This window comes from Centruroides sculpturatus, unplaced genomic scaffold, assembly GCF_000671375.1.
Source record: "Centruroides sculpturatus isolate CEXI.00-Female unplaced genomic scaffold, Cexi_2.0 scaffold2201, whole genome shotgun sequence".
Taxonomy (NCBI): domain Eukaryota; kingdom Metazoa; phylum Arthropoda; class Arachnida; order Scorpiones; family Buthidae; genus Centruroides; species Centruroides sculpturatus.
Window position 1 is genome coordinate 10740 of NW_019386286.1, and position 20983 is coordinate 31722.

The following is a 20983-nucleotide window of genomic DNA, read 5'->3' on the forward strand; positions in this document are numbered from 1 at the left end:
AAATTAAACTTTAAAATATTTATATATATTCCCTTGTTAAAATGAGGAAAACTTAAAAAAATTACCCGAAATTTTAATAAGAAAACACACAAAAATCAACTTACGTCTTTAGGTGGTTCCCCTCATCCACTTTTGACACAAAAATTTCCCAATTTATCAATTCCTAACATTTAATCTGACTCAAAATTCCTTACTACAAACGTAAAAGACCACGTATTGTTCTTAATTATTGGTTTAATTGTATATATTACACTTAATAATTTACAAATAATTTTGATTTCGACACTCGTATGTACGAGAGTGATGGCATACGATTGTGCAATTTTGAATTTTTGTTTATGACTTTTGAATAAGAGGGAAATCACCAATCAGATTTTCTGTCTATATTAGAGTGTTACATATGAGGCCCTGTATTTATTTGTCCAATGGTTTGGGATATTCGAGAAGCCAAACAGGTTTCAAGACCTTGGCATTAGGAAACGGCTAGCTTATAACAACTTCTAATCTTGAAAGTGTAGTTGGCTCTTAAACTTAAGATCTGTAAGTACAGTATACCACTTTCATTATATATATAATTTTACGTAAAGTATTATTATAATTACTTTATATTCTTAATTATTTTATAAATTAGAATTAAATATTAAGCTTTTAATTTTCGTTAAAATTTAGAAATTTTACGAATTTTTATTTCATTTTAATTATCCATCTGACTAATATTCTTCGATTAATTTTTAATATATTTATAAGGAAAATAAAAAAAATTACGCCAATAAAAACTTAATAAAATCCCACTTCATATCTTCCGTTTGTTACCTTCTCAGAAGGAACATAAAATAGAAATTTATTGTGTTCTAAGANAGATATGAATTTTTAATGGTGTTTAATTTAAAATAATTCGAATAAAATAAAATATTTTTGGAGGTACAAATTAAGAAATTTAATCATTTATAATTTAGAAAATTGACGAGTAAATTTTATAAATATTCAATGATAAAACAGTCGTGAAAGCCTTCAACCATACAAAATCGATGCACCTATACCACTATAATAATAATATTTATCGATACGTTTATCCTTAAAGGATAAGTACGATGAATAATTCCTATTTTTTTTTTCAATGCTAAACATCACAGGAACATAAATTTAGAATATTATTTTAAAATAATTTAGGGGAAAAAAAAATAGTAGTTTTCGTGTGATAATGCATGGAGCAACCAGGGTCGAGGGCAACCTCATTCAATTAAAATTATGACTCAGCTTTGACCTGAATATACCTTATAATTTTATTACAGATGTAATTGTAATTACGTATATAATACGTTAAATAAATTACCTAAAAACCGATAAAATTTTAGTATATTTTAAGCTTTAATTACGTGATATTTTAATGCAATTAATTGTGATTAATTATCATTAAACTATTCGTGTTAAAGTCTTGTTTGTATGCAGACCAGAATACAAATAAATTTAGAATTAAAAAAAAAAAAAAAGGTATTTGGTAGAAAAAAAAAATAATCGTTCTATTTTTAGGCCTATATATATTGCTATTTTTAATTTATTTCATTAATAATTTATATTGTATTTTTTAAAATTAATATTTAAATAATTTTGTAGACAAGTATCACGAGATGATTAAATATTTTTAACATAGAATTAATAAATTTTAAATTACGTGAAAAATTCATGTATTATTTATGAAATTATTTAGCAGATTTTTAACATGTAAACCTAAAATTCCCCTTACAAATTATATAGAATAATTAGAACTTATTCAAATAATTTTTTTTAACATTTTAAGAAACTTCTCTGCACCACAATTTTAAAAAAACTAGATTTACAACAATCTCAATTCTAAAAAATTCATTCTAAAATACCCAACTTTTGAGAATTTCAATAAACAGAAGTATTTTAGAACCTTTTCCTGATAATTTTCTAACATTTATCATTAAAATTTTCATTAAAAGTTATCTTAAAACGTTCAAATTTTAAATTCGTAAATATCTGACACTCACTTTCTTCACTAATTTTAACAAAAATTATTATAAAAACCCGAATATTTAAGAAAATTCGATAAAGGAAGAATTCTTAAACATTCTTCTATCATTTTTCTACCTTTTATCATTAAAATTTCCATTCAAAATCACTCGGAAACGTTAGTAAATAACAAGAGACGAAACGAATATCTCTGATTAATTCTTAAAACTTATCATCTTAAATATTAAATTTTCGATAGAGGAATTAAGCTATTAAAATTAATATTAGGCAACCTTTGGTATAACATAAGTGAGTGAATTGTTACTTCTATGAACTACTTCATACAACTTGTTAGCAAATAGTAATCGAAGAATAGAAGATATTCTATTATTGATACCGTATGTGGACTATATTATGAATGATAATACAATATCGTGCTTAGCATCGAGTCATTATCAGATAAACAAAGACATAAAGTAGGTTATCATAAATTATTCTTGATGATGAGTACTTCCGAGTGTATTTGTTCCAGTTCGATATTTTACTAAAGTAAACGTAAAATAAAATAAAATAAAAACAAAAAAAATCATATTTTAATAGAATTTTTCAAGATTTAATATAAAAATATTTACTTCGTTCTGTTTTATTCTACACTCCAATTGTTAAATTTTAATTGTGTTGGGGTATTATTCTTATTGTTGTTATTATTATTTTTTTTACGCTTCGAAAGTTGTGAAATTTGTAATTAAAATCCCTAAAAAAAAATCCCTAAAATTTTACGTGTTATTACACAATTGCGTTCCCATTTTTACTCAAATGTTACAATGTCAAATGTTACTGCGTACGCTGGGTGTAAGTTGACTGTTAGCATTTGTTTAATTATTATTAGAGGTAATTACAATTAAAGATTTTATATTGGTTTATTCGAATTTTAAACGATTGAAATATTCAGTTCATTCGGTTTTTAAGTGTCGATAATTATATTTTCGACGTTAGTTTTGGTCCATTTTTTAGTGATTGTTGGATTATTAAACACAACAATGATCCACTTGAATTAACGGTCATGGTGGAATGCATTTGATCCATTTTTTCTTCTTTTTTCTTTGTAAAATGTTCAAACTTCCGTTAAAGATGATTTCATTTCTTTCTAATAACAAAATTCTAACACAGAATTTATTCTTCTCCGTTGTTATAACTATTTAAGGTCCACTTTAAATGAATTTTTAAACGCTTTAAAGCTAAAATACAATCTAAGTTTTAATAAAATTTAAAATTTTAAAAAATAATTACATTTTTCATCCGTTTACTTCATTAAAATTAATTTAAAAATACAAAATTTTTTGTAAATTTTTTACACAGTTTGTTTTTTTTTTTTTTTTTTATTTTAAAAATGAAAGTTTAACATTATTAATTAATTATTAAACGGAGGCATTTATATATCTTTAAATAAAATAATTTAGCTGATCAATGACGCATTGAAGGTACATTTTCCAACAATGAAATGGCCAGAAAGCACCCTACAAAAGTACCCAGCGAACACAATGAAACTTAACAATACTTTAGAACAATTTAGTTTTATCTAAACCAATTGACAGCACATAAATATAATATTTTATAAGTCAAACTTACAAAAAAATAATGTTATCACTTAATGAGTATTAATAAAATAACGATAAACAAAAGTACTGTACACAATAATAACCATAACTCATCTTGATTTGGCTGATTTCCAGGATTTCAACTCTTTTTTTTTTTTCTTTTCTTTTATCATTATTTTCCTTAAAATTTTATGCAAATTTATAATTCTATACTTTCAACCATTTAAAATTGATATTTTAAGTGAATATATGGGTTAGACGTGTCGAAAATAACGAAAAAATACAAGCGAGGAAGGCTCTACAATGCTCGATTGCTTACCACTTAATCGAAAAATCTAAGGGTGTAAAAACTAGAAAATCAGAAAATTTAACGGTGGAAGTGTTAATTTATCGAAATATTTTGGATATAAGGGCGAGAAAATTATATAGGGTGACGTTATAAAAGATGAAAAAGTCACTTAATTGTTAAACCAGTATGCCAAGGTCAAGAAAGAATAGAAATACTGATGTTTGATAGGTAAGTACTAACCCCCTTTTTAAAAGAAAATATCAAGAGTACTGTAAAGTAGTTTATAAGGAAGTGAAAGAAAAAATTGAAACAGCCTGGAGTGGTTCGAGTTCCATTAAGAAAACCTGCTTCCACGTGACCTAATTTTCGTACCTGTTCCACTGTTATAGAAGGTAGAATTCACTTTCGGATGGTGAAAGTGTTATTTTATCCAATACTGTCTCAACATAACAAGGAATGATTTTAATAATTTAATTATGTGCTGTTTTGTGTACATAACATTGTGGAAATTTTATGTTAGGTGTGATCCTTTATCTATTAAATGGAATGCGGTAAGTGGTTGATTTTTTTTCATTACGTGTATATTTTTTTTTTCTTCTCTCATTTAAATCTACGTTTGACCCAAAATCATTTAAATAGTTAACGTTTTATTTTAAGAACTGACCAAAATATGTAGTGGGGTGTACTTATACGGTACAGATTTTACTTTCTACGTAAGTTTTAAGGGGGAAATACGTATGTAAAGTGTAGATACGACGCCCCATACGGTTGTTTCTACGTGTAATTCTTACGTGATGTAATCTATGTTTGAGGAAATTTAAAATATATCAATACGTAAAATTAAAAAAACAAGAGAAAAAAAAAGGGAAAATTTGACAAGTGGAGTGCATTACAAGCGACTTTAGAGTATTAAGTGCATGTGCACTTTCTTAACCCATTAAACGTGAACATTTTAGGTTAGAAAACTTTTTGCCATCTTCAATTACTTACGTAAAATTAACGTAATTTATCTTTAGATAATAAAATTTACTTCAAATTTATTTATAAATACAACCAGAACTTTGTTTAGAAGTTGATAAACATGTACTTTGTTGTCATACCCGATATTTATATACCTATAATTATTTACTTCCCTTTACGTAAAGATTAAATAATTGTCAAATAAATAAATGTTTTTATAAACTTATTTTATATCGAAGAATTAAGATAACCTGTAAATTTATGCCCTAGATTTTAAGGGAATTTTTATATAGAAACTAGAAAACCAATAGGTCAGGGTGTCTGGACCTAAATCTCTTTCGACTGAGAGTCACACGATAAAACGACCCATTAATATTGAAAATTCTTTTGTATGATCAATACTAATTAAACCCTAATTAGGGAGAAATTACACGAGTTACTTTATATATAACTTGTAGATAGTTTGTAAGATAGTAAGGATGTAAAAATATACGCATTAATTAACCAGTAAAAAATTATAATCGTACGTCATAGTTGATCTGTGTCAATAGGGGCACGTTCCGATGCTTACAAGCCCCAAAAGATCCCTAAATATTAACGTTAGGACCTTAGTAAACCAACGGCCTTTACCAGAGAAGGCATTGACCCCATCTCATATAGTTTTAGGGTCTTATCATCAATCTTACATGCTACTTATTACCGGTATGCTTTTGGTGACGTAACGAGAATGTAACGTGCACTGAGTCATGAAAGGAAGGAACTACCACATTTACAAAGGCTCTTAATTACAGTTACGTAATAATATCCATTTATTACTTAAATGTACACTTTATTATTTCGTATAATCGACGATAAATGCAATTTAAATAATTCAAATTACATGCGAATGACATACAAAATTTCGTATAAACTATCCATGTATATCCGTTATATAACATGCCCCGGAGTGGAATGACCCATTCTTAAGCAGGGAGAGACGTGAGAGATAAAGTTATTCCCATACTTTACTCGTATCCCTATTTAAATTGATCGATTGAAAAGATATAACACTCAAAAAATAGGATACAAAGTCCTATTTAAACCTGTCAAATAATGTCCATGGCCTTAATGGATTTCAGTTATTCATCCCGATTTGTTTACATTCTCGTTACCTTTAACTTGAGTTTAATTCGAATTTATTGATATAATCCCTTTTGTTTTATTTGTGACGTTTTGTATTATCTGGACATTTTCCTTGACAAAATAGAATTAATTTAAATATTCGATCCTATACTTGACCAGTATCCAAGTGTACGAAAACAATACGAATTTTAATCATGTGTAATGAAATTTAAACGCGTTTAAAGCGTAATTACAATTAAAACATTACATTTATCACAATTTACGTGTACAACATTTTATAACACACGTAGTTTTTTTAATTTTAATTTTTAAAAATAGCGATGCCTCCAGGGATAATGATTATAAAGAATAGCAGCTGTAACTATAGACATAATAATGGAACAATCACTTTATTTTAAGACTTATATTTTAGATTATTATCAATATTTGATAGGTATTCTTTTTTCTACGTTTTAAATTAAATATACGTAGGATCTTAAAACTTCGTTTTAGGGAACTTTTTGGAAATTAATTCCCTAAACTCTGGAATCAAAGTGAAAGTGAATGTCTAATGATGATATTTTGTGTCCTTATCCTTTAGATTAACCTTACTCCACCTACTCCTGTACAAATTTCACCTTTCCTTCCTTCAAAAAAACGTATTCATTACTTCCTGCCTCGTGAAATTCCATGTTTATTTTCCTTTTCCTACTGCTGATTGGGGGGAAAGGAAAACGTAATAAACATAAAACATCTTCACTACTGGAAACCTTGTATAAAGAATCTATTAATTTGTAAGGAAATATCACGTAAAAATAACAAAAATTTCTATATTTTTAATGGAGTTTAAGTGTATTTTTATACACTTATAAACGTACAAAAGCGTAGGGTTTAGTGTATGTAATTAAACCAGATTTACCAGTTTAACATAAATGGAATTTTAGGATTTGTTAAGTTTATACTTTAAATTATTGATTTTTATACGTTAAATCCGGGGTATATATTTTTTTTTTATTAAATATATTTTCTGATAAATCTATTTATTTATCTATTTTTAATAATCAGTATAAGAAAATAATAATAGGAAGGAAAAATATCCTAATTTCCTATCAAGAATATACAGTTTGTGTGTCTTTGAGGAAAGTCTGATTAATGAGAGAATGTAAAAAAAATATGGTGGAATGTTTACAGTAAACTAATTATAGAAAGTTATGCAGTTATTTTTTATATATATATTTATATAATACTAAAGATAATAGTTGTACAGTAGTAATTATTCTAGTCGGGTGATTTTTTTCTGTAATTTTTTCGAATTTCTTGCGATTTTTTCTAGCCAAGACCCCCTTTTTTTAAGTTATTGTGTTAGAAAATATTTATAAAAATTATATATTTACACAAAAAATTTACTGTATTCACTCGAGTAGTAATTGCTAGAGGAAATGCAAATTTGTATATTCAAAAATAAAATATTTTCACATGGTTTAAGACTGTTTAAGACAATTTATAGTAACAATAAGGTCTCTGACCTCTCAAGGACTTTTTTTTTTTTTGTAATTTTTGTGTTTTTGGAGAGCAGAATGACCTCGGTTGGTTTAGAATTTCCGGTTTTAAGCTATTATTAATGAGTAAAATTCGAGAATTTCCATTTGTAACACTATAAAACACTATGTATTTACAGTTGTTTACAATCTAACAAGTAAATGTAATTTCTAGGCTGTCTCCAGCTTTATTAATGAAAACATGCCTTCTATACCTTTATATTTAATAAAATTGGAGCACTTCCCAGTTTTAAAGCTCACCTGAATTTACAATAGGTTTTTGGTTTGATAGGATAAGGCAACTCAACACACGATGGGCCAAATGGGGGGAAAATCTTCCAGAAGGCAGCACTTTCGGAGGAATTTCTACCGGAAGCTGCCCCTACTCATACGTCAGACACGTGAAGAAAACTGCACGTGACAAAACCGTCACTAAATGATCAGTGATTTTATCCATTATAGAGACATAACGACTTTTCGATCACCTTACGCCTTATAAAACATGAATTTTTAAGCATAAATATTATAAATTTTCGAATAATTACGGGTTTTATTAATAGAATTTTCGTCTTTTTTATCCACAGGTACTACGTTTAAAAAGCATCCGCCAATTAAAATACAGTCCATTATCATGAAATCGAACTTTATAGAAAAGGCCGTATCCAAGTATCTTGGAAGATTAGGTGGATGGATAGGAAGACATCCAGTCATCTGTATCGTGGCACCCATAGTAATAACAATAATCTTTAGCACAGCATTCTTTACTATAAAGTACGAAACCAATATCGAATACCTCTACACGCCCATAAACGGTATAAACAGGAGGAATGGCCAATATTTAAAGAACATGTTCCCCAATGACGTAGCTACCAATTTCGAACCCGGTCGCATGACGAGTTTCGGTCAATGGGTATGGATTATTGTGTTGAATAAGGACGAAGGTTCCATGCTACGTACGTCGTCACTCAAACAATTAATTAAAGTGGACGATTTCGTACAAAATATAACCATCAGGAAGGACAAGAGAGTGTACACGTTCGGCGACTTGTGTGCTAAGAAGGACGACGAATGCTACCTCAACCCCATAATATCGGTCGCGAGAATGACTGATCATGTAAATGACGGTACAAAATTTGTAAAATATCCAATAGATCTTGATCTATCGCGTTATAATTATACATATTACGCTCTCAATCTCGGTGGTGTGACGTCTGACGGTGACAAAGTCAAAGCGGCTAAAGCAGTCAGGTTGGTGTATTTCCTGGACGATTCTACCACCCAACGAAACCAGCTTTCCGAGAGATGGCAACTCAAAGTTGTCGACGAATTGCTGAAGAAGGATTTCGAAAACTTAACTGTCACTATGTTTACTACCATGTCCATCGATAGTGAAATGCAACGAGTGGTCGAAGGGCGCTTCTTTCTCTACTCTATTTCGGTGGCCTTCATGGTCATTTTTGCCATTTTAACCACCATAAGTACTGATTGGATCCATAGCAAACCGTGGATCGGTATCTTTGCTACCTTTTCCTGTGGTTTGGCACTAACCACGGGCTTTGGCATATGTATTTATTGTGGAGTTCCTTACATCCATATCAACATCGCTTCCGGCTTCCTAATGTTAGGTAAGTAATTCTCATAATTAAATTCTCAAATTTTACTTTTAAGGACCTCAATTCAGTTCATACACAAGATAAAACTTTGTTTTTACTCTATTACATCCATAAATTTTAATTGGGTTAAATGTAAGTCACACCCGTTTTCAAATTCGTATCCAACTCGTAGTGATGTGAATTCATTGAATACACAAGAAATCTTGTGTATTGAATAGATCCAAATTTACACTTATACATACGTAAATTATAACCCAATACGTCATTCAATTACATCATCTATAATGAATTACACGAGTAAGTAAACTGCAAACAATTACAGTATTGTTAACGAAAATACATAAATGTAATTTAACAATGAAAAAAGGCACTAAGTAGTGTTCTGTGGTAAGTTATTGTTGATAAATAGGCTATACATAAGGAAGCCCACAGTTTATATAATTACGAATGCCAACACTACTTACAGTATAGTTCCTGTTCAATACTACACCTACCTATTGTTTTTTTTTTTTTTTAATTTTATTAGAAAGTTTTTTGACACTAACAATTTTTAAATTGAAAACAATAGAAAATAAATGTTCTTTAAATAATAAATTGCAACATAATATTCAACTATAAATCACAAGAAAATAGATTTATTATGTCTTTGTTTAGTTTTAACGTCTTACACGGGACAAATGATAATAATTTAATTCGATTTTCTTAATTATACTTAGTATTTTAATAAAGAATAAACAAATCAGTTAATAAGTAACGTATTACATTATAAAATGGCTTATTTTAATGTACAAAACAATAGAACAAATAATTAGGAAATGGTAAAATATGGAAGAATAAACGTTAATTTTGATCATCTTTAAATACATAAACAGAATTTTAACAGTAAAATACATCAAATTAAAGATTAAAATCACTATTATTTAATGTTTAAAATAATAAATTTACAAATTATACTCAATAATTTCCTCGACAAGAATGTGAATGATTAGAATGATTAATCTCACGTGCAATTTTTATTGTTTAGGATGACATTGAATAATACCATTTTTGCATGACCAGAAATTAGATTTTAGGTGAAAACACGAAAGAATAGAGTTAAACCCTTATAAAAATATCATAAAAGTTCTTATAGGAAAATTTATATGAAATTTTCATGATTTTTACCATTGAAATGTTAATATGCCACCATTCATCATCCATAAATGTACTTTACTATAATTAAGTCGTTTCAAGATATTTCCTGAAAATTATCATTAAAACTGAAACTTTACAGCATCACTTTATGGTAAAACAATGCTGTAAAATACTACTGATGATGCAACACGCTGCTGTATGAGTTACATCAAACATTTTCGAATTTTCCCTTTTAATAACACGAAAAAAATCAATTTTCTAAAAGAAAATTCATATGCAAATTACAATAATTAAATTTTAATCAAAGAAATTACTACTTTTTATATTAAAATATCTGAATTTTAAATCTGGGGTGAAGTATCTAGTACATAAAAAATTTTTATAAGCAGCATTAAAATTAATTTAAAAGTAATTATTTCCCCTAAATTTAATTTAAAATTTGAACAATCGAGTAAGTTACACATAAAATAATTAATTAAAATCGCTAATTCATCATATTAAATGGATAATTTAATCGTTAAATCCGTCATTTAACTAGATTTATAACTCATTGTCCTAAATAGCAAATTGTTTTTTATTTGGTATTTTTTGAAATATTTCACAATAAATTAATTCAAGTCACATGCACAATAAAATATATCAAAAACAAATCAATAAAGATCTAGAATACATTTTTTAAACATCAAATTTTCTTGTATTTACTTTTATTGTCCCGAATACATGAATTAAGATCTTGTTTTGTTTATCTTTATTTAAATTCATTTTATTCATTTCTGAAGGTTTTGTACAATTATTTATACAAAAATGTCGCTGTACACGTTCAAGAACCCATTTTGTATGGATTAAAATCTGTAATTTCTTGTGGATTTACTTGTTTGAATTATATAAACTGCCTCTTATTACACTTTTATACTTGTTACTGCAACACTTGAACCGTTGTCTGAATTTGTGTATGATCTCCATTTTATCAGTAAATACATATAAAAAACAACATAGTGGTGCCTCGTATAACGTACTTAATCCGTTCCAGGTGCACGTCCGTTAAGTGAAAAGTCCGTTATACGAAACTCTTTTCCCATAGAAATACATGTTAAAACATGTAATTCGTTCCGCAGCATAAAATAACCGTACCATAAAAAAAATGAAAATGGAGCAGTCACCAATTATGCCGGTAGTCAGATGTTGTGAGGAGATGGAGGAACACTTTTTTCACACATTCATACAGATATAGACTTTTTACACATTGCAGCAGGTCTCTTTTTATTGGTTTTTTAATCGGAGTCAGATTTAGAAGAGGCTACCGGAGCTTGCAGGGTCAACTCCTCTTGTTCCATTCTTTGTTTTTTGACAGCTGGCTTCTTGAAAAACATGCCCAAGGTGGTCTGTTTCTCTCTCTTCTTCAACACCTGTCGGAAATGACGGGCAAGGATGTCATAGTAGAGAACACTGATCCTGTTGGCCTCAGCTCTGTTTGGATAATGAGTGTTGGTAAACTCCTGAACCTCTCCCCATTTGACAAGGAAGTTTTTGTCAACTTTCACTCCTTCTGATGATTTCTTGCTTTGTTTCAATTGAAATCACCTTTCTGTTTTTTTAGAAGCTTGAATAAATGTAAATAACCCCCTGCACTGAGGTGATGTACTGCACGTAATAAACAAGAGAGCAAGCCGAATCCCAACGGGAGCTCTGTACTTCAGATATACTAATAATACATTCTAATAATACTAATATATTATAAAAATAGCAGATTGTCATTGGCAACGGCAAACGAGTGGAAACATCATTCTCACTTGTTCGCAGAAAGTCCGTTGTTCGCAGCGTCCGTTATTCGAGGCGTACGTTATACGAGGCACCACTGTACTTTGTTGTATTTAATAAATTCTTAATTTCCCATCATAAATGCCCAATAAATACACTATAAATTACACCATAAACTCCTAAATCTTATAAAGTACTGTACATAATAAATTCTTAAAAGAGTCCATAAAACACATCATAAATTCCCGAAAGACCCAATAAATTACGTCATGAGTGTTGAAAAAAGTGATTTAAATAATTTCCTAAAGATGATACATGGAAAATTTCATTTCGATAGTGATCTAACAAACGAAAGTTATCAACTCAGATCTTTCGAGCACGTAAGATCTGAGCATTAAAATTCATGTTTTACAATTGATGAACACGGTAATTTTATAAAATATATAAATAGTTTTAAAAAATAAATAATAATTTTCTTTAATATGTTTCAGGTATCGGTATGGATGATAGTTTCGTCATACTTTCAGCATGGAGAAGAACGAGCAAAAAGAAATCAGTGGAAGATAGACTAGCAGAAACTTATTCTGAAGCAGCAGTTTCCATAACTATCACCTCTTTAACTAATTTAATATCATTTTTAATTGGAATAATTACACCATTTCCATCAATTCGCATCTTCTGTTTATATACAGCAATCACAGTGGTAGCCACTTATCTATATCAATTAATATTTGTTGGAGGATGTTTAGCAGCTTGTGGTCTAGCTGAAGAAAATAATCGTCATTCTTTCACTTTTCTTCGGATTCCTTCAGAATCTTCATCAAGTAAGTCAGTTGTTTGTAGTATAACACTGTGAATTACACTAACACGAACATATTCCCCTATTGAAATGCGTTGCAAACACACAAAAATTAGAAATTATTCAGAAAAATCCTTGTTTATTGCTTGTAGAAATGTGTTAAGGACATGAGTATAACCTTGAATTTACAATATACCCACATCAATAAGGCAACACTTGTTACATATTCAGAAACAACTCGAACTGTTGACAGAATGTAAGATTTTCCTTTTACTCAAATTCGAATAATTTATTCTTCAAGTCCTTGAGATTGCTGAAGGACTTGGAAGAGATCCAACTTATTTTCATTTGAATTTATTAAATTTGAAACACTTTTAAGAACATTTCAAGTAAAACCACATTTTTTAACGTCTTCAATCAGAAAGGTATGCCGACAAGTTAATCCTAATACATGAAACCATAAATTTCCTTTGTTCAACGAATTTACAATGTTTCTTTGATATATGTATCTCGTCATCTTCGATTAATCTCAATTTTAATTGATTTATACGCAGATTTTTATATATAAAAAAAGCAAACTTGTATTGTAGGGATTTATTCAAGGAAAATTAATAAGAATCTTGTTTATAATTACTTAAAACTAAATTTAAACAAGTGTTTTTCAATTTGATTTGTATACCTCCACTTCTTACATAGCTGGAGTGATTACAAATATACTTTCGTATACAATGTAAGCGTGTGGACTGAATATATTTCTGTAACTAAATCTGTAAGCAAATAATGGATTGTAGAGAGGGATATTTATAATTAAATTCCTTAAATTCACGATATATTTCTATAAATCTATGCAAGATATGATATACAATTTACATAAATAATAGAATGTTATTTGAGCATACGAGTAAGCTAAACAAGCAGCAGCTTAGGGCCTGGCGTTACGAGTCAATAGGCCTGACATTTTTGCACGTGTCATTAATTAACAAAGGGGTAGGGCCTTCTATTTGTTATAGCTTAACAACACGCGTGAAAGTCCAGTCCCGAGTAGAATATTAATAGAAATAAGGTTTTTCTCAGTATCTCATATACTTCTATGATATTTATAGAATTATGTTCTATAAATACATAATTTTTATGGGTTTTATTCACGAATTTCAGTGTTTACTTACAATTACTTAGCGTATAAACGTGCTACAACAGTCGTAATGGTGTAGTTATTCACGTTTTATATAAGCAACCGTTCACGTTCAAAGATGTAAAATTCGTTAAAAAATAATTAAAATAAACATACATTTCGATTTTATTGAATATTTATTGAAGATTTTAATTTTATTCGCAGCACGATAATAATTAATAAGAGGAAACGTAAGCGATTCCTAAATCAGGAATTTTGTCCTTGTCACGTTTGATTTTTCAATCTGTCCTCGTTTATATATACAATAATTTAAAACTTTATCCTTGGATTCTCAAATGTAAAATACAGTATATACATTATAAAACTTGTTATTCAAGTTAAATCTCTACTGCCTTATCAAAGGATAAACAATTTAATTAAAGTTACTGCATGTCTTATGTTGGGCTTTATGTAAATATTAAAGATTCTTATGCTTTCGTGTTATTAGAAAATATTTACATAATTGTTCATGTTTAATTAGCATTTTTAATATAGTTAAATACTAAATAAAGTGTCTTTACTTTTCAGAGAACAGGAATTATTTCTACAAGATCTTCTGTACTGTTAAAGATCGTGAGAACAGTCACGACGTGAAGAATCACTTCTTAATGGTCTTCTTTAGGGATCAAGTCGGTGGATTTTTAACCAAAAAATATACAAAAATTGCAGTAGTTATCGTATTTATTATATATTTAGCCGTTGCAATATGGGGATGCACAATAGTCACGGAAGCCAACGACATAAGGAATTATCTACCCCATCATTCCTACGCTACGGAATTTTTTCATAATTTTAACACGTATTTTAACAAATATAGGGATAGGATACAAATAGTCATCGATAAAGAATTAGATTATTCGGATATTAATGTACAAAACGAAGTGGAAGAGTTGCTACAGAAGTACGAAGCTAGTTCTTACGTGGGGGAACCCATATTGACAGAATCGTGGTTACGTTATTACTTGATCTTCTTGAAGGATAAAAGAATGGCACACATTGTTAAAAACTTTAATATCACTTCAAAACAAGACTTTTTAACTATATTAAGAAGAATATTTCTGCTACACCCCTCGACGAGACACTTCAAGGATGATATCATCTTCAATGACAACTACACGGAGATCGTTGCCAGTAGATTCCTCTTGCAGACTAACATCACCACCATCGATCACACAGAGAAATACATGGTACAAGAACTCAGGGATATCGCTGCCAGTGCTTCATTTCCAGTACTAGTATTTTCACCCGTTTTCAGTGTCATCGATCTAGTGTTCGTAGTGGTACCCACCACCATACAAACCACCAGCATTGCCGCTGCTGTGATGATAATCGTGTGCTTTATCTTCATACCAAACTTATCGTGCGCCCTGTGGGTGGCTGTTTCAGTCATCTCGATAGAAATCGGTGTCGTGGGTTACATGGCACTGTGGAACGTCTCGCTGGACGCTACCTCCATGGTAATATTAGTGATGTGTATAGGATTTTCTGTGGATTATTCTGCACACATATCGTACTGTTACATCAAAGCCAAAGGTGATATGCCGGACGAAAAGTTAAAAGAAGCTCTATACGCAGTGGGCATGGCCATTTTTCAAGCTGCCTTCTCTACGTTAATAGGTGTGGTTTTTATTAGCTTGGTACCGGCCATGACTTTCTTCATACTGTTCAAGGTGATATTTTTAGTGGTATCCTTCGCATCTTTACACGGTATGATATTTCTACCCGTCTTCCTCTCCATCACCGACCAGATAATTCTACGCTTTAATAGTGGTAAAGCAACAATTACAAATAACAAAAGTCTAAGTGACGTTTTTAGTAGTGAGAAAGGACAAGTGATATTATCCAGAGCTAATTGGATAATGAGTACCAACACGTGCCATTCTGGCCCTTACATCAATCACCCTATAGCTGGTCCTCAAGTCAATCTGGCCTTTGTATCCGATAGGTGATAATTGACATGTGACGTCACAAGTACATATATATATATATTTAAATGTAACAATCGAGTAATAATCCATGTATATAAATATATATAATAGACCTTAAATTTTATGTGCTGGTCACGTGTAAGCACTTACGATACATTAATGAATCTCTTTCCAATCTCGTTTCCTATTTTAACATTAATTTTAGGTCAACTCAGGGCCAGCAAAAGCGTGTTTTCTTGAAAATAGACACGATTTCATGAAAAATCGAACTGAAATTTATTACTTTTCATGCTCATGTCACAACAATAACGAATGTATTTCGCAGACGTTACAGAAAATGGTCATCAGAAGTACCTGAAAGATGAAGCGAAAAGACGATTTAATGAGCAATATAATTATATGTACTTATTTATACATTCATGTGCAACAAGCTAACGATCGTTTTAATTCGGAAAGTTTCAGTTGAGTGCAATTCTATATTTAGTCCAATTTAATTCTATATATTTTTTTAAATACAGCATCAACTTTCACATCATTATAAAAAAAATCAACATATTATTTTAAAAAAATATTAAAAAATAAAGTTTTTTCGTAACATTATTTTCTATAAACATTAAAAAAAAAGTATATGGCACTAAAAAAATTCAAATATTTCTTCTTTATCAAGCGTGATTTTTCATAGATCGATACGCAGCGATGGGATATTAACTTGTGACGTCACAAGAATTGTAACCAATGTTCAAATTTAGTAACAAACAATTCGTGTGCCATATTCTCTGCCAATGTATACACAACTTCGCCAAAAAATAAAAAAAAAATAAATATAAATAAAAATATGTATTATCAGAAAAACAGATTGATTTGTGTACATTTATATGAGTATGAAGGGAATTTGTTCCCGTACTCGTGAAATTTTGGAGAATTTCAATTGCTGTTTCATGAAAAATTCCTATGAGTGTGTTTTCGGTTAATATCACGCGATTCTATTAACTCGATTTTTTTTAACGAATGAATCAGAAACTAATTTATGTATCTTCATCATTGTAGAACGGGCATCACCATGATTATTGTTATAAACGCTGTTACATAGTTATTAGTGAATAAAGATTAATTTTTAAAAAACTGTGTACAGAAAACTAATCGTAATTAAAGGTATATTTTTCTATAAAATATCCCTCACTTTGAAACAATTATCTTGTAAACACGCAAGCTTTCTCGATGCTCTTCTGGAAGAACTTAATGACTTAAAGCAATTTAGCATAAAACTGTATATTGAAATGTTATTGAACTTAATGGCAATGAACTTATATTCTTATACCTATATTTCTGTTACACTAACCAAGCTACGGACAGATGCCATACCTGCCATTTTATGTCTTGGTTAGTGTAACCAAAAATATAGTTACAAGGATGTAACTAGATAGGCTGATGGGTGTTTTCTTAGTAGTATTCCATATACATTATTATATCAAGCGAAATATAGGTTTATAGGCTAAATAGTAACCAAAAATAAAGTCTCATAGGACGTAGATACATTATTAGAGAAGTGACTAGAACTTCAGTTAGTATACACCTACACAACACCTTTACATTATGGCTAAATCCTCTACAAGGAACAATACTTACACCTTAAAAGTAGAACCTTTACAGTTCATGGTTAAGGTGTTAGATTTTTCACAAAATATTCATAAAACTTCAAGAAATAGTGCCATCTAGTGAGAAATAAATTTCTAATCCTGTTTTCTAGGTTAAATTTCCGAAGTGCAACGTCACAACTACAGAATTATGTCAAGCCCGTGACGTCATTCACTTTCGTAACGGAATTTCCCCGATATAATGTCACTTTCGTAAGATATGAATCATCCGAGTGAATTTATCTGATTATTAATATTTGAATCGGAGATAAAACGTATTTAAGAAATTATAAAGGTATCCGAATGGGGAATTTCTTTCATGTATTTAGTATACGCCATTTTTAAATTAATCGCTGCGGTAGTTTAAATATTTAGAACAACCTAAATACTTGCTACTCATTAAACGAACAATAACTTTAATAAAAATATTTATATTATACTTTTATGCTGTCGTTAATAAGAGGAATTAAATAGCAGCATTAAATAAGTTAAATATAATTTACATTATTTATTAAATTCTTATTATAACAGGTGTTGAAGACACCTGTTATAATAAGAATTCATTATTGCCTGTGGTCTTGTTTAATATACATCTAAAACACCTACGCTTTATAATTATCCCTCTATAACCTATAATAAGTTATAGAGAAGTACCACGTACCATATAGGTAAACGTTTTACATTTTTCACGAAATATTTATAAAATTTCACGATGCCAGTGTTGTTTAATATGGTATAAGTCAATAATTCTTGACATCATTCTCAATATTAATATAGACAATTGCTAGATAATGTTGATTAATATCCTATTCCTAGAATTAGCATGCAAATCATAATAGTACAGGAATAGATACAGAATAGGAGCGGCTCATCAACACTTCCTTACTGTGGAGTAGGCTATAATGACAATTTAAACATTCAAACCAGTCATAATTTATTAATTACACTCTCTTACTTTCCTCTAAACTTTATATAAATAGCATCACTAATTTAAGCATAAGTAATGTTACATATTTGCTATGTGTAAGCTTCAAATTAATAAGATTTGAAGCTTACACATGCAACAACCTGTAAGGAAACAATTGCCTATATCCGTTACGGTATATTACTCGTTTTTCTGAATAATATCCTGTAATTTAAATTAATAATCGCAGAAATATTCCATTTCATTAATGCTCTCAAGGAAGAATTTATAGTCCTCATTATGAAGCAATATATTTCCATAATTTGTGAATACAATCTAGACAAGCGGATAATAAAAATTTTTATTTTTTATAATATTTCTTATAATAAGAATAGAGCCGATGTGCTGGATCAGAAACGTATATCACTCCGCGCCTTAGACAAGCAAGGAAAAGACTTCAAAACGTAAGGCGCAAAGAAAGGGGAAACCAATCACATTATCTGTTTCAAATAAAGCGGGTAATGTGATTGGCTTGTTTATCCGTCTTTATTAAAGCCGCTTTATCAGGCAATGCGCCCGTAATGTTTGATTTTTCGTAAAATCTTCGAAAATTCAAGCATATGTCGTATGACTTATATTTGTTGTATGATTTCAGATTTCTTCAAAAGTGTCCTACTTCGTAAACACAAAATTATTTTCCTTCGTGTATGTAGAATAACGAACATTGTCTCCATTCTTCTTCCGAGAAAGACTATAGACGTTTTTATTGAAAATATAATGGTGGAAACTGTGAGGAGAACACTATGTATGTCTTATAATCTCTAAAAACTACAGAAGATAATATATTGATAAAATCTGGAATCGAAGTACAAACTCTTTGTTATTTATACTGTATTTAAAAAACAATGTTATATATGAGATTTATTCATATTAACTGTAGAAAAATATGAATTTTATGACAAGTTTGAACATGCCAAAATTTCAAATGACGTTTAACAATGGAAATTTGAATAATCATTGCAATCGACATATTGGGGATTCGATACCCAGGTAGCGCCATCTGTGAGCCATTGGTTTCTTTCTCTTCTATTGATTTGAGTTTCAAAATATATTATTGTAATGGCAGGAAGTAGATAGAGTGGGACAAGTAAGGCCATTTGACTCTGTTACTATCTAGTGACCAGTAGTTAAAGTTAATATAGTTTCCCCCATCTGCTCGTCTTCTTAGATAGTGCCACCTTATTTTAAGGATAGGGATTATTAAGCAGAATTCCAAGGAACAGAGGGAACCCAAAATTTTACTTTTTATGTAAAAGAGGAACATTTACGATGGGTTGGGCGTTATCAATTCTCATTTCATGCAATGGCAATGGCAGTAAATTTACAGTTCTTAAAATTAAATTCTGAGGAATTATACAGGTAAATTATACAACGTTAAGCTGTATAATTATCTAGACAATATTTTGCACGAATTCTTTTATGGTTGCGAATTTAAAGGATTGTTCATCACGTGAAGCCACCATTGACTGTATTCTGTTCACACGTAAAAAATCTGACATCGGAAATAAATGATAAAAATTAATAAATTTATTTAAAATTATATATTTATTTATTTTAATAAAATTCAATCGAATTTCTATTGTTTGCAAATTGTAATTACTTATCCAAGGTTACTATTATTATTAATCACAGTCACTTGTTTGACAAGATAAAGATTATTGTATAATCAGCAATTCTAAATGGAACTAAAAATAAATTTATGCCAATTATTATTTATATTTTTAATTCCTTCTTGAATTATTCCTGAAAACTGAATTGATTGCACGCTCTGCTAATGCAAATCTAGTTAATTAATTAAGGAGGTAACTGAAAAACCTACACGTGCATGCAAATACAGTTATATTTAAAGACTTTAATGTATATTTCATTTATTTTTAGAGAAAATATTCAATAATTTTACAGTAGCACGAATATGTATCATCTGCGTATTCAGATTTTTATATCACAAAGGAATAAGGATATATAAGAAACTTACAGTGCGTATACATACTCAAATCTCAAATACGTGGACACAACAATATAGATTCATAGCATGTGGATATGGATAAATAATAATAATTACACACGAAAAAATGAATAGAAGGACGTAATATATTGAAGGGTAGTGGTTATCTATTTTTTGAGCTAGAGGCATATCCACCAGCCATTGTTGCATCAAAGAGGCTGTTAAATGTATGAAAAGTGACGTTGAAGTGTTGCATTTATTTATATTAAAAATATGCAAATAATATTTAAAAATAAAGAAACAATTATCATTTTAAGATTATTTTTAGAAATTTTGGGATTTTAGATGTAGTCTAAGGGATTTTAGATGTAGTCTTAGATGTAGTCTTCGACTACTCGACAGAACGGGAAGCATATAAAAACTTATCATAAATTACTAAAAATCTCTGCAGATATTGCATTATCAGATGCAGTTTTAAGTGTATGCAATCTAGGCTTTAGTCTCCAGACTCGCGCTTTTAGGGGTTTCAGATGCGCACAAATCCATGCATATTGATAGTACGTCTACTAAATCGTAC

At 29.5% G+C, this 20983-nt stretch overlaps 1 protein-coding gene across 1 annotated transcript; it reads left to right on the plus strand.

The window, feature by feature from the left end:
- The first annotated feature begins 362 nt into the window (after positions 1–362).
- Positions 363–16687, plus strand: LOC111614410 (patched domain-containing protein 3-like). The gene is made up of 4 exons (XM_023355780.1): positions 363–540; positions 8045–9085; positions 12457–12789; positions 14464–16687. The coding sequence occupies exons 2-4, from the start codon at positions 8092–8094 to the stop codon at positions 15882–15884; spliced, it is 2748 nt and encodes a 915-aa protein (XP_023211548.1). The 5' UTR covers positions 363–540; positions 8045–8091; the 3' UTR covers positions 15885–16687.
- The last annotated feature ends 4296 nt before the right edge of the window (positions 16688–20983 follow it).